Here is a 16,027-nt window from a genome sequence, read left to right as displayed (position 1 = left end):
TAAATGAAGGAGGGAGGGAGTCAATTATACAATGCGTGGGTGAGAAGGTGTATAAATAAATGCACATCCGGGGTGGGACTAGTATGATAAAAAAATGGGAACAAGAGGGAGGAGGTGAAAGAGTGAGGATGTGGGGGTCCAGGAGGCAAGGAAAGGAGATGGAAAAGAGGAAGGGGAAATGGAGAGAAGGTAAGGAGAAGAGAGGTTATAGGTGAAGATGAAAAAGGAAGGGAAAAGAGAGAATTGGTGACAATGAGGGAACAGGTGAGACATACCCGTATTATGTAGAGGAAGAGTCCTGCACACACAGTGTTGAGATGAAAACATAAGACACTGTAAGGAAAAAGGAAAAATTTAATAGGGTCCAAGGATAAGGAGTGATGGTGGGTAAGAGAAAATTATGACTTACATGTTAGTTATAGGAGAAGCACGAGGCTACTAGTGAGGTCCGTGTTTCCGGATAAAGTCACGGTAGAGGAATGACAGGACTGAAAAAAGGGGAGGGAAGGGGAGTAAAGGGAATAAGGGTTACAATGTACTTTTTCTCCTGAGCATCAGGTCCTTCAGCAGTAGAGCGCAGCTTATCTCTCTTTATTATTAGTACTCATGACCAATAGACAGCACCTGCAGCGTCTTACCTGGGCCAAGAAGAAAAAGAACTGGACTGATGCCAGTGGTCCAAGGTGTTGTTTTCAGATGAAAGTAAATTTTGCATTTCATTTGTAAATCAAGGTCCCAGAGTCTGGAGGAAGAGTGGTGAGGCCACAATCCAAGCTGCTTGAGGTCTAGTGTGAAGTCTACACAATCAGTGATGGTTTGGGGAGCCATGTCATCTGCTGCTGTAGGTCCACTGTGTTTTATCAAGACCAAAGTCAGCGGAGCCCTCTACCAGGAATTTTAAAGCACTTCAAGCTTCCCTCTGCTGACAAGCTTTTTGGAGAACTTTTTTCAGCAGAACTTGGCACCTGTCTACTCTGCCAAAAGTACCAATACCTGGTTTAATAACCACAGTATCAATGTGCTTGATTGGCCAGCAAACTCGCCTGACCGAAACCCCATAGAGACCCCATCTATGGTATATTGTCAAAAGGATGATGAGAGACACCAGACCCAACAATGCAGATGAGCTGAAGGCTGCTATCAAAGCAATCTGAGCTTCCATAACACCTCAGCAGTGCTGATCGCTTCCATGCCACGCCATATTGATGCAGTAATTCATGCAAAAGGAGCCACGACCAAGTATTGAGGTATTTACTGTACAGACTTTTCAGTAGGCGCCAACATTTCTGAGTTTAAAATGATTTTTTAAGTTGGTCTTATATAATCTAATTTTCTGAGATAAGGACTTTTGGGTTTTCATTGGCTGTAAGCCATAATCATCAACAATAACAGAAATAAACATATGAAATAGATCACTCTGTGTGTAATGACTCTATATAATATATGTGTGATGCCCTGGCCTATCAGGTCGTCACAGGGTATTGTGCAATCTGCCATTCTGTGCAATATCCACCTTCTCCTTGGTTACGGGTCCCCAACTATGGTGTTGCCATCATCAGCTAATCAAAATCCTAGGAACACTCTGCACCACACCTACCAGACACACTATTGGACGTCCTGAGTGGAATAGGGTCGCCCACATGGGGGGTTGGTTAAGGGGAGGTCAGGAGTGTCAGGAGTAGGTCAGTAAAGTGTAGGAAGTGAAGGAGAGAGGACGTCAGGACTCGGGCTCCTTGGAAGTAACTAGGTGGCAGACGGTGGTCTGGGCCTAGTAGGAGCTGGACCCCGGTCGCAGGGGATCATGACAAGGGGTACGCAACTGTCGAGGAGGACAGCTGGTGGTCTTGTACCATCACTGGGCTGGAACCAGGGCACGACGGGGTACGTGGACTCTAGGTCAGGGAGTAGCTTCAGGCAACCTGACAATTTACCTGACAAGAACGGAGCCTTCAAGATCCGCTCTCCACCCGCTCCAAAATTGGGGTACTAGTGCAACGAGGGGGATAGGACTTTCCACCAAAACGGTCCAGAAAATTCCAAGCGTGAACACTGAGAGCATGCGCCCTCAGTTAGCCACACTGGGGAGCGAGACACGACCAGTTCTATACTACCGGGACCAACAGACAAGTGAACTTAGTGCCAGGAGGAAGGTCACAGATCATCAGGCAAAACCATCAGGGACGGGACCCAAACTAGGTCCCCTCAGCGGCAGCAGTGTCCAGAACTTTGGTTTACCAAATTGTCGGTGTCATCTTTATGGACTGAGTAAGTACATGAGTGACCCTTTCACCCCCAATGGCGCTTCCCAATACCATCATCGAGTCCCGGGGCTTCCCCCCTACCCGTGGAGGGGTTAAAACACCTAGCTGCCCACTCCATCGCCCCCGGGTATTCCCAGCTGAAGCGGTGGTACTCCACCTTACCACACACCACGGGTGGCGTCACAAACTTTAGTTATACAATCCCCTGTAAATAACCCCGCTTTATTTGAGTGGCCGCATGACCCCCGGGCTCCGTCGCCCCTTGAGCCACTGAGGATCCGGATCCGAGCAGCCCGGCTGCTGACACGGGGGCGGCACATATGGATTTCTCTTTTTATATTGAATTACTGAAATAAATAACATTTTTGAGGATATTCTCATTTATTGAGATGCACTTGTATTTGGTTCTTATCATCCATTTATATGTTGTACTAGCTGTAGTACCCGGGCGTTGCCCAGGATAGTAACTGTCTCTTTGTCTCTCTCCTAGTCTGTCTGTTTGTGTCTGTCTCTGTCTGTCTCTCTGTCTGTCTGTTTCTGTCTGTCTGTGTGTCTGTCTCTGTTTGTGTGTCTGTCTCTGTCTGTGTGTCTGTCTCTGTCTGTCTGTGTATCTGTCTCTGTCTGTCTGTCTGTTTGTCTGTCTCTGTGTGTTTGTCTGTCTGTGTCTGTCTGTCTGTGTCTGTCTGTCTCTGTGAGTCTGTCTCTCTGTCTCTTTTTCCGTGTCTGACTCTTTCTGTCTCTTTCCGAGTCTGTCTCTTTCTCTCTGTCTGTCTGTGTGTCTGTCTCTAGCCATGTGTGTCTCTGTCTCTATCTATGTCTGTTTGTGTCTATCTCTCTGTCTCTGTATCAGTCTCTGTCTGTCTCTCTCTATCTCTGTCTCTCTCTATCCCTGTCTCTCTCTCTCTGTATCTGTCTGTGTCTGTCTGTCAGTCTCTTTCCCCGTCTGTCTCTTTCCCCGTCTGTCTCTTTCCCTGTCTTTTTCCTTGTCTCTGTCTCTTTCCCTGTTTTTGTCTCTTTCTCTGTCTGTCTCTTTCCCTGTCTCTGTCTCTTTCCCTGTCTGTATGTCTCTATCGACCTCTGTCTCCTTGAATGTCTGTCTCTCTCTATGTCTGTTTGTCTGTCTGTCTCTGTCTGTCTGTTTCTTTCCCTGCCTCTGTCTCTTTGACTGTCTCTCTCTGTCTGTCTCTTTGTCTCTTTCCCTGTCTGCCTCTTACTCTGTGTCTGTCTGTCTCTTTCTGTCTCTCTCTATCCATCTCTTTCCCTGCCTGTCTCTGTCTGCCTCTGTCTCTTTGACTGTCTTTCTCTCTCTGTCTGTCTCTGTCTGTCTCTGTCTCTTTCCCTGTCTGTGCCTATGTCTGTCTGTCTGTCTCTCTCTGTTTCTCTACCGACATCTTATTACCTCACACATAAGCTTGTTATGCTATGAATGTCTTTCGTTCCTACATAAAAGCACTCACAGATGCTATTAATAACCTATAGCTTGTAGCTCCATTGACTTTATTGGAGGCAGGTTTGTTGGAGAGTAACTGTAAAGCGCAGGGTTAAATTTTCCCATCAAAACATAGTCTATGATGTTCCCTGAGTAACATGGAGTGTCTGTGCAAAATTTCGTGATTGTAAATGCGACGATGCAAATTCCTTTAGCGGATTGACACACACACACACACACACACACACACATACATATGTCGCGGGCGGAGGAGGGGACGCTGCGCTCTCCCACTGCTCGGGTCCGGCTGCCGCTGCTGCGGCTGCTGCTGCTTGGTGGTGGCTCGAGCGGTGGGCCGGATCCCGGGGACTCGAGCGGCGCTCCTCGCCCGTGAGTGAAAAGGGGATTTTTGATTGTGGGAGTTTTTGATTATTGTCCGAGACGCCACCCACGGTTGTGGTGATTTTGGTGACACCACCGCTGCTCTGGACGGGGATCCCGGGAGCGGTGACAGGGAGCAGCTTTGTTGTTATTTCTCCCCTCCGTGAGTAGGGGGTTGGTTGTCCCGGGGCCCGGTGATGGGGGTAGGGATGGATGGCAGGCGGGTTACAGGGCCTGGTGAGGTGCAGGGTCGCGGGGGCAGCGCTGTGCCGCACGGCATGGTGGTACTCACTCAGCCAATGATGAGGACACAGTTCTCGGTAAAACACACGGCTAGATGGATGGGTCCCACAGATGGCTGTGGTGTTGTTCTCCCGGCAGGTTGATGGTGACTGCCATTCCCTGCACCTAGATACGGTAGATGGTTCCAATGGGTTCCCACCGGTAACCCGCTCCCCGGCTTGGATATAGGCCGGAGGAGCCCGTTTTGCCTGCAGGCGCTGGCCCTGGGAAACGGTTGCCTTGGCGGTGGCGGTGTCTCCCTCACTTGGTTGGACTGTTGCCTTCTGTCGGGACTTGGCTGTTGGGAAACCCAGGAGGTTCCCTTCACTAATGAATTTGGCAAATTCACGGCGACTCCTAGCCTTGCCGGGGTCCGTAAGCCCCTGCCAGATGGTGCTGACTTCTCTTTGTGTACCGGTCCGGTACCGCCGGGCCACCGCCCGTCCACGGTCCTTACGGCAGACTCCGATAGGCCACTCCTGCAGACGGTCACCACCGTCTGCCAACCTTGCTGATCTGTCCGGGCCACGCACCCGGACCAACTTCAGGCTGCTCAACTACTACTTCCTTCTGCTCACTTTCACCTCCAACACTCGTCTCCCTCCACTCCTCAACTCATCTGCCTGGTTTTCCCGCCTCCAGGACTGTGAACTCCTCGGTGGGCGGGACCAACCGCCTGTCCACCCCCTGGTGTGAACATCAGCCCCTGGAGGAAGGCAACAAGGGTTTTGTGTTTTGACTTCGGTGTGCCTGGTGGGAGTGTGGGGTGTGTGGGTGTTGTTCTCTGTGGCCCCTGGCTTGTCCAGGGCGCCACACATACATACATACATACATACATACATTCAGCTTTATATATTAGATTAATGAGAGAATCTGTTCATGGTACTGATTTCTGAATAGCAAGTGTAAAATTGACTTGTTATATTGCCGTAAATTGTTACATGTCAAGAAATGGCTGAAATGTGACCTGTAATGGTTCTTTTCTGTGGCGTACAGCTGCTTAGAGAACAAGCAGGAGACATAATAGTTTATTATAGCGGTAAAGTCAACGGCTTTACATGTCTGAAAATAGCGGTCCCCTCACCCACCTTAATCTCAGCATGAAGGTCTCTCTCTTCACCTGTTGGGGTGAAATAGCATCATCCGAGCAGTGAACTATTGATTTCACATGGCATTAACTGCTTCTCTTGACAGCTCATATGTACGGTACTTATTGGCTGAATAGTAATGTCTTTTTAACAGCTGACTGGTACCAGTGATTTGCCACTGGCAACTGATAGCTGCGGAAACGTCTCTGCTGATGTCCACAGGCAGGAATTTATGCTATCCTAATTATTTTTTTGTATATTTATAGCATGATGTAAGATGATGGATAAATATTGAAAAAATGATAAAGTGTCTTTAAAAAAATTATAGAAAATACATAAAAGTTTTATTCTACTGGTCATAGGACAGAATGCACAAACCCAGAATTGTTGTTTTTCTCTGAGAACAACTAAATTTGCCGTTAGGTTGGTGTTCTACATACTAAGAACTCATGAGTACTTGACCGTTCAAAATAATCCACACCTTCTTCCATCCATTATCAACATATTTTTGCGTCTTCCTTGTTTTGATCTTTTGATTTCCCTTTCCTTTTATTGCTATAGACTCTATAGTATAGAGTGTGCTTTTACTTTATACAAGTGATGAGCGAGCACTACCAGGCTTAGGTGCTTGGTACTAGAGGTGAGCGAACTTGAGGTTTATGTACAAACTTTACTCGCGCAAGCAACACTGTGCTCAGGTACACTTGGTGCTCAGCCCTGTGCAAGTGTTGCGCCCCTGACCCGGTCAGGCACCACTGAGTACTGCACCGATGCTGGGACAGTACTTCCAGGTAATCCTAAGAGCCAGAACGAGGTGTGTACGCACAGACACATAGCAACCAGTTTTCCCACACCATTAGATGGGACCCTTTGTCAGTCTCCAGAGGGGTCTGGCCTTCAAATCTTGTCAAGGGGTGAAGCGGAGGGGCTGGGAGCTAGAAAGTGCAGAGGTTGTCAGGAAGATAGGAGAGCCAGTCTGGTAGTGGTGAGCGGCGGTCGCAAGGCGGCTACACGCGCTCCCACTAGTCAGACCCTGTACAGGGTAGTAGCCATTGGCAGGGGAGAACGGTCACCTGGTCAGAACAGAGTAGTGTCCCTGGTGACTAGGCACGTACGGGGTACAGGTCGCTAGAGCAGACTCCAGTTTAAGGAACTGCTAAACCTGCCGGTGAGGGGAACTACAGGTACCTTACCAACTTCACAGAGTCCGAGCCCCAGCAGCAACGCAGGGACCCATAAGGGGACAGAGCCTGGAGCCATCTCACTTGGTCCACGCTGCCGGCAAACGGGCCGAACAAAGGGGAGAAAAGGCAGTAGAGACTCCCTGGATAGACCCCCATGGTACTTCACATCAGGGGGTTATCCCAACACAGAGTGCTAGGAAGGTGAGCTAACAGGTTACTCTCAGACTGGCCCAAAGGAACTGGTCTTACCTGATGAATCACAGCAACGCTCGGGTCAGCTCACAACAACATCTGAGTGAGTAAAAACCAGTTGAAAGACTTTTGGACTCAGCCTGTGTTATTTCGGGACCCGCTACCCTGCTCACCCGAGCCCCTGGGGCCTGTCTCACTCACGGGAGGCTACATCACCTGGCTGCAGACCCCATCAGCCCCAGACGCTCGGAACACCTGCAGCGGCGGTCATCCACATCCCTGACCGCAAGCCGTGAGTGGTGTCACGGTACATAAAATAAAAACTGACATTACCTGCTTGCGATATCGAACAAGTCCTGTGGCGTCCCTGAACAGGATCATCACCCCTGGGGCATCACACAAGCTGGTTACAGTGTTTGAACGGCTCACACTGGGGGTAACATCAGCACGATTACATGTAGTGTGCAACCTAAAAAATTGTTTAAAAAAGCCCACCCACCCTCCCCCAGAAGTGATCTGCTTATGGCTGGCTGTTTGTGGGCGGAGACTTAAACTGCCAATCAGTTACTTGCTCCGGGGTTCGGTTCAAGCTCGAGCCAGTGAATGCTCAGCTCCTTGGCTGCTGGTGAACCGAACGTCCACGGAACCGCTCATCTCTACTCGGTACTCATAACCAGCAGTTGAATGCTCGTATAGGTGCGACCCGAGTACCCGAGTATAATGGAAGTCAATGGGGAACCCGAGCAATGCTTAAGCTCCCCATTGACTTCCATTATACTCGACTACTCAAGTTGCACCCATCCGAGCATCCAACTGCTGGTTATGAGTACCGTGCATCCTAACATGGTAGTGCTGGCTCATCATTTCTTTATACATAATCAGAAAGGGCAAAATAATCTGCAATATACTAGCATTCCTAACCATGATAGGTGGCTGCAGTGCTCACGTAACATAATACCATCACTACGAGCCCCTGGTGACCCAGTGCCACCGTCAGTGGAATGGCGCCGAAACCGCAGATGAGTACAGACTGTTCTAATTAGTAATGGAAAACTCTTTTAAATACAAGTATGTATACTTTGTTCATATCTGCACTAGATGTTCTGTTCCAGATTACATCAGATGTATTAGAAAGAATATTGCTGCCTGCACAGGTTCTGTTGGACGCTGGAGGCACCTGTCATATGATCCAGGAGAGTCTTGTGGTTTCTGTTATGAATGGAAATTACACTCATATGAACATATCCTAAAACTGTCAGGAGAACCAGCAGATCCTTATAAGGAATTTACAAAATTAATTATTGTAATTTTCACTTCATTATGCCCTAGATGTGGTAATTTAATTGCCCCAGCAGAGGGTGGTCGTCCTCCAGTTTTAAGAACATCATTGTAGCATTAGTAGACTTTTTTAGCCATTACATGAGGTCACTAAACCACAAGTGTGAAGTACAACCTATTTTTAACCACCAGAGTCGCCTGTCAGAAAGTGTGACGAGGCTTTGTGACTCAGTGAAAGACCTAGCAGATGAAGACATAAGTAAAAACTAGAAATGTCTCAATGTTGATGTCAACAGTCAACACTACACCAAGTGCCAATTCATTGAAACAATTACGTTTGTGGATGATGGGAATCTATTATTATAGCTGGTGCAAAAAAATGTATACAAAAGTCACAATGAATAGAATGAAACAATTAACTGTCATATTCAACTTTTTTATATAGGAAGTAATCAGTCAGGGAATTTAGAATAACAGCTCAATGACAATGAGAATAATATTATGGATTCAGATTAACTTAACTGAAAATTCAGTGATACAGAGTCCACTCCTCTAGGCCACTTAAAACAATTATTGACAATAACAATTACCATAAGTATTTTGGTCCCTAATTGTGTCCCTTACCATTGATATTCAAATGTAGGGGTCAAACTAATAAAAAGTGCAAGTATAATGGAAAGATTTGATTCCGACCCAGTCCTTTTTTTGGCTAACAAATAAGATTGAAAAATGGTAACCACTATAGAAGTGTGTAAGGAGAACCTATTCTAAAGTTAAAGGTCATTTCCATTGGAACGCACGTTTGTTAATGTCTGCTTCCCTGGGGAAAGAGAGGTATTGAGATCAAGAGTACCCAGCTAGTACAGTGTGTATCTCTTGTGTTCAGGAGTTAGTTCATACTACTATTGCTGGAGCAATCTCCTCTTCTGTGCACTCCTCCCAACTAAGCTGACTGGATGTAATCTGACTCTGATTTTCATTCTGTACAGGACGGCAGCTGGAACTCAGACACCTCGGACCCAGAGAGTGTTTCCTTCACCTAGCAGCCCAAACTCTATTAGAAGCCCAGACCCACCCAGCTACTGGTCTGCATCCCCATCTATCTCAAAGACATCTGGTCAACCTCGACTGCTACACTTGGAGAGCATTACCTCTCCCCCAGATAGTGAGGCATATTACGGAGAGACAGATAGTGACGCTGACATCCAAGCATCTTCTGGGCATCTCCAGAGTGCCCAACAACATCTTAGCCCACTGCAAGGTCTCCCAGAGAAACACCGTAGGGCACGTAAGAAGAGTCCAAGATCTCCACCTGGGAGCAGCAGCAAGACTGAAAACGAGCAACAATCTTTATCTGAGATGAGTGGTTATGAAAGTGGTCCAGGTGGTGTTGCAGAAGGTGTTTCACAGTCAACAAGTGGAGTCGCCAAAAGAGAAATAGTATACCAGCCTGATTGCAGTAGAGCTGAAACCCCCTTCTCAGATGTGGAAGGCTTCCTGCCAGCTGAGGAACCGGAGCAGATATCTAATATCACTTCAACTTCACCTGAATCCATGCTCCTGCCCCATGCCACAAAAAGCATCCGAGCTGAGAGACATCTTATCCCCATGATAGGACCAGTGGCACACCCTGTAGATGAAGATCTGACTACAACCTACTCAGATAAAGCCAAAGAAGCAAGTAAGTACTAATTCAGATCTGTCTCCTAAAATAAATCTACTCGATGTAATGGCACAGGGTTTCTAATATCTACATGGACATGAAGGTGGGTTCTGATATTCTGTACTGCAAGTGAAATCCCCAGAATAGGGGTTTATATACTGCTCCTTGGTAATAGATGACATTGTCTAGCACTTGAAGATCTTCTATTTTTACTTTATTTGTAGGACCATATTAGATTTCAGCAAAAGTCTAAACATAAGTCAGATAATCCCTTGTGTCATTTAATATTGCTGTAAGTATTTCATACTTTCTTGAGTGTCTGCTACTGGGACATAATTCTTGAAACATATCCTTAATTACGAGATCATCCACAACCAGTTACACTTATAGTCTTTATTAGTAGTCCTGTCAGAAGTGTAATATATTATATTATATAGAAGAATAGATAAACTTTAGGTCTTATAAGTTGTATGTGGATGAAATAATTTGACTTTTGGACATTTTGGCCTTTTCATCACTTGCCTATTACCTTCACAGTGACTAGATGCTCGCTGGCATGCTAATAAGTTGCTGTTAAGTTGACATGTCAGTTGGAAGCCTATAGTGTTGGCTGATTTATATCAGTATAGGCCTCCCACATGCATGATCGTATTATGGATCTGTGTTGTAAACATTCATTATGCAGCAGCGCTCACAGAAATCAATGAATCAATACCATATCTCCTTGTGTCTATAATTTCACAAAGAATACGGTATTTTATTACATATTAGTAATGAAAATAGAGTGTTCATAGACTGCCTACAACTCCATAATATATTACCATAAGCAGGGTCAGACTGAGACGGCAGGGGCCCACCAGTAACATTGACTCTTGGGGCTGACTGATCAACTACATGCAAATATTACCTTCACAAATGTACCTATGCTTCTGTATAATAACATACTGGGTAGTTTGTAAATGAATTAAGAGATTATTCCCTTTTCTGTACATTGTGCCAACTACTGATCATGTTTGAGTGTAAGTGACATACTACTGCAGAGGGCCCACCGGAGGATTCTCCTGTTCTCCTGTGGGCCAGTCCAAGCCTGACCATAAGGATAAGGAAGGACCCTTTACTGTTCACATAGGTTAGTGTAATTAACTTAAAATCCTAACTAAAATGTAAGTGGATTTAAAGCACAACATGGAGTCATCAAGGTATCATTGGCTGCCGGATAGATAGGAAGTTGTATATTTAGTTTGCCTTCCCTTCTTTAGTATCCACTTACAGTCGACACTTTAAGCTTGCCATCCTGATGAGACTTGAGAATTGCTGAAATCATTTATCAACATTTTTTAAAGGGAATCTATCAGTAAATTCAATCCCAAGTACATCATATATGGGCATCTATCTCTTTAAAAGCTAAAACCATCGATATCTTTATATCCATTAATTAATTCCAGAATAAATAGCATTTTAATTCATATGCAAATTATTTAGTAGGTGCTCAATGTTTCTCCACCCAGCATCAGCCTCTTTAGCTTGATTGATAGCTCACTTTCTGATTACCTTGCCTGGTGCTTGATGTCCCACAGACAGGCTGGAGCTGAGAGAAAACAGGGTCAGGAGGCTCTCAAGTGCTCTGTCATGCAGCAACAGATAGAAGATATAAATTTATCAATGTATCTATATATGAAACATGAGGATTGATCTTACTGACAAAGTCCTTTTAATATAAGTTTTCATTTTTTTGTATATTACAATAAGTATACGTGCCACCATTTGTTCTGCACCTAATTTGAGTACTCTTTAGGACAAGGAAAGTAACTTACCATTGGCAGTATGGTCATGTACTGTATACCAGTAATGAACACTATGAAATATCTTACAGCTGCCTCTAAGCCCTAGATTAGTAAAGCATAGAGGTCTATGAGACTCCCCCATTACTAATCCTGGAAGTGCAAAAAGAAGAAATACAAACACCAAAAAATCCATTATTTGAAATAAGTTACAAAACCCCAACCCTATTTCTCCAATGTATTAATCCCCAAACAGCCACGTCCAACGTAATCCACATGAGGTCCCACGATCATCCTGGCTCTGCTATATATTGAAGTTGTAGGGTGGTGGCAGCTTAGAAAACATGACCGCCTGCTGCGGCTTTCATGCAGACACCGACTGAGCCGCTTCTTTGAGCGGTGATGTCATTGAGTTTACCTGTGATGACAGCTGGAGGTTCTCATAGTAGTGCATCTCCTGGCAAAAAGCCGTATCAACATTGCATGAAAACCACATAGTGTTTTAATACATTTTTTTCCCAGATGATACAGAATTGGCACAGGAATTTGGTGTATAAATTCCAGCACCAGATCTGCATCTCTTAACAAAAAAAATATGATTTACTGCCGGAAGATGCAGGTCTCATTGCACTCAATGAGTTCACCTGAGATGAGTTTACCTGTGGTCATAGATGGGGGACTATGGGTACCTCCAGCTGTGACCACAGGTAAACTCATTGATGTCACCGCTCAAAGCTCTGGCTCAGTCAGTGTCCGACTGATGCCGCAGTGGCCGTTCATGTTCTTAATGTGCCCCTGCATTGTGACTTCAGTATGTAGCAGAGAAGGCATTGTTTTGAGACCTCGTGTGGGTTAGGTTGCACCTGGGTGTTTGGGGTATAATAAATTGAAGAAAGAGGGTGGTTTTCTTTGTATTTTACATCAAATAAAGGATTTTTTCGGTGTTTATGTTTTTTCTTTTCATTTGCAGGGTTAGCAATTGGAGGGTCTCATAGACCCCCTACCCATTACTAATCTAGGGCTTAGTGGCAGCTATGAGCTATCATTAACCCCTTATATTACCCCAATTGTTACCATCCCAGGGCAATCAGGATGAGCTGGGTAAAGTACCAAAATTGTCACATCTAATAGATGCGACAATTCTAAGCGGCTTTGGGCTGATATTTTAGCCTGAGGGGCCCTATAACCATGTGCCTCCCCAGCTTGAGAATACCATCCCCCAACTGTTGGCTTTATCATGGCTGGGTATCAAAATTGAAGGGAGAACCGCATGCTTGATTTTTAAATTATTTAGTTAAATAATGTAAAAAAAAGCCGCATAGGGTCCCTCCTATTTTGATACTCAGCGAAGATAAACACACAGCTGGGGGCTGCAGGCTGTAGCCATCTGTTTTATCTGCACTCGGTATCACAATATAGGGGGAACCTACGCTATGTTTTAAATGTATTTATTTATTTTTACACCACTATAGGGATGTAGACAGTGTGTGTGATTCCAACCAATTACATTGCTGTCAAACAGGGTGGGGGATGGTCTGACAGCAACCAATCACAAACGCCGGTACTAATGCTGGGCAGGAGAAGCAATGAATACAGGTGAAACCAGGAGTTTACATACACTATCCAAAAAGACACATCTGCATGTTTTTCTCACTATCTGACATGAAATCAGAATAAACCTTTCCCGTTTTAGGTCAATTAGGATTACCACATTTATTTAGATTTGCCAAATGCTAAAATAATGAGAGAGAGCAAATGTTTTAAGGCATTTTTATTCCTATCTGCAAAGTCAAAAGTTTACATACACTAAGAGTAAAGTACCTTTAAACAATATCGGACAGCTCATTTGATGATGTCATGTCTTTGGAAGCTTCTGATAGGTTTAATGGCAACATCTGAGTTAATTAGAAACACACCTTTGGATGTATTTTAATGCACACCTGAAACACACTGCTTGTTTGTATAACATCACGGGAAAGTCAAAAGAAATTAGCCACGATCCCAGGAAGAGAATTGTGGACTTGCAAAAGTAAGGCACATCTTTGGGTGCAATTTCCAGATACCTGAAGTTGCCTGGTTCATCTGTAAAAACAATTATATGCAAGTACAAACAAGATGGGAATGTTCAGCCATCATACCGCTCAGGAAGTAGACGGGTTCTGTGTGCCAGAGATGAACGTGCTTTGGTCAGACATGTGCATATCAACCCAAGAACAAAAGCAAAACATCTTGTGAAAATGCTGGCGGAAGCTGGTAAGATTGTGTCATTATCCACAGGGAAACGAGTACTGTATCTTCATGGGCTGTAAGGCTACTCTGCTACTCAGGAAGAAGCCATTACTCCAAAAGAAACATAAAAAAAAGCCAGAATAATGTTTGCAAATGCACACAGGAACAAAGACCTTAATTTTTCGAGATATGTCCTGTGGTCTGACGAAACTAAAATTGAACTGTTTGGCCATAATGACCATTGTTACTTTTGGAGGAAAAAGGGACAAGCTTTGAAGCTGAAGAACACCATCTCAACTATGAAACACATAGGTGACAGCATCATGTCGTGGAGTTGTTTTGCAGCACTTCACAAAATAATGGCATCATGAGGAAAGAAGATTACGTGGCAATGTTGAAGCAGAACTTAAAGTTTAGGTGTAAATGGGTCTTTCAAAATGACTCGAAGCATCTGCCAAACTGGTTACAAAGTGACTTAACGATAATAAAGTCAATGTTTTGGCATGGTCACCACAAAGCCCTGATCTCAATCCTATTGAAAATTTATGGGCAAAGCTGAAAAGGCAGGTGTGAGCAAGGCGACCTACAAACATGGCTCAGTTACACCAGTTCTGTCAGGAGGAATGGGCACAAATTTCTACCACCTATTGTGAGAAGCTTGTGGAAATACATCCAAAACGTTTCACCCAAGTCATACAGTTTAAGGGCAATGGTACCAACTACTCATGAAATGTATGTAAAGTTTTGATTTGATGAAAGTAATAAATATGCCTTAAACATTTTCTTTCTCTCATTATTCTGGCATTTGGCAAATATAAATAATTTTGGCAATCCTAATTGACCTAACACTGGTACGGACCCCGAACTTTAAAGTTTGGGTTCTCCCATCACTATTCATAATTAATATAAACACTCTATCTAGAAGCCCTCTCTTTTTATTGGAGTAGCCATGGCATTAGACATTGCCATTAGAAATTAATTGCTATTTATTTTGCAAGGAGAGTCTTCAGGAGAAACACATACAAACATTGGGACACGAAAAGTGACTTAACCTCATAAAACAGGTACACCAGTTAGCAGACGCACTGCGCAAATAGAAATAATGAGCAATAAAAAAATAAATAACCCATGTCTCGGATCTCGTATAACATTTTTGACCTGCAGAAAACACTTTCTATATTGTGTTCTTGGTCTGACCTGGTGTTAGCTGGCCAATAGATGTTTTGGAGAACAAAATGTCAATCATATGTGGTCTATACTTAAAATATTTTAAACCACACCTCACAACATTGTTGGCTATAATAAGAATATGCAAAAAATAACTTCCATGTGCTATCTAAATGTGGAGCCTCAAATAATTATCTGCTCCCATTCTACTGTAGAAAAGAGAGAGGTTACAGAGGAGCAGCAGAAATGAACAGGACTCAGCAGCTTGCAAAGATAAAGATAAATGCTGGCAACAGAAGACAAATGATTACAAATTGTTAATAAAACCCAATTACATAAAGGATTTTTAGCCAAAATGTATGCAAAAATAGCCCAAAGGCAGTGGTATAACTTCACTAGAGTTCAATTAGCCCCAGTGCATAATTTGAATGTGGGCTTCTCCCCACATGTTGGTCAGAGGTATGGGCCTTTGTGGCATTCTAAATCCTGTAAAGACATATGAGTTTCCCTCCCTCCCATTATGTAGTAATGTCCTCCATCTTGTTCTAATGTACCCATCCTGTGCTCCTTCCTTGTAAATACAGTATGTCCCGCATCCTGGCATATATGTCCCCCATCCTGGTAAATGTCCCCTATCCTGGTAAATATCTACACTATCCTGATATATATTTTCCCATCCTGGTAAATATGTGCCCCATCCTAGGTTCCATCCTGGTATATCTGTCCCCATTGTGGTATATATGTATACATCCTGGTATATATGTCCTTATCCTGGGACCCTTCCTGGTATATATGTCCCCATTCTGGTATACATGTCTCTACCCCAGGCCCCCATTCTTGTATACTGGTATATATGCCCCCATCCTGGTATACATGTTCTTATCCTAGTCTCCTTCCTGGTATATATGCCTCCATCCTGGTATACGTGTTCTTATCCTTGGCCCCATCCTGGTATACAGTATGTGTCCCCATCCTGGAAGAAAAAAAACTCCATTCTACTCACCTTCCTCGGCTCCCATGTCCGCAGTGGCCAGCAGCTGACATCAGCATAAGTACTTCTGCAACTCATGACGTCACTGTCATGCACCTACG

General features: G+C 44.4%; 1 protein-coding gene across 1 annotated transcript in view; it reads left to right on the top strand.

Moving 5' to 3' along the window:
* Positions 1-16,027, top strand: part of SYNPO2L (synaptopodin 2 like) — a 139,713-nt gene that overhangs the window by 67,596 nt on the left and 56,090 nt on the right. Inside the window, exon 3 of the mRNA XM_075348838.1 lies at positions 9,085-9,776. Within this exon, the coding sequence (XP_075204953.1) occupies positions 9,085-9,776 (692 nt within the window). The remainder of the gene's footprint in view (positions 1-9,084; positions 9,777-16,027) is intronic.

This window comes from Anomaloglossus baeobatrachus, chromosome 5 (genome assembly GCF_048569485.1).
Source record: "Anomaloglossus baeobatrachus isolate aAnoBae1 chromosome 5, aAnoBae1.hap1, whole genome shotgun sequence".
Classification (NCBI taxonomy): Eukaryota; Metazoa; Chordata; class Amphibia; order Anura; family Aromobatidae; genus Anomaloglossus; species Anomaloglossus baeobatrachus.
Note: the sequence above shows the minus strand (reverse complement) of the source record. Positions and strands in the feature narration are given on the sequence as shown.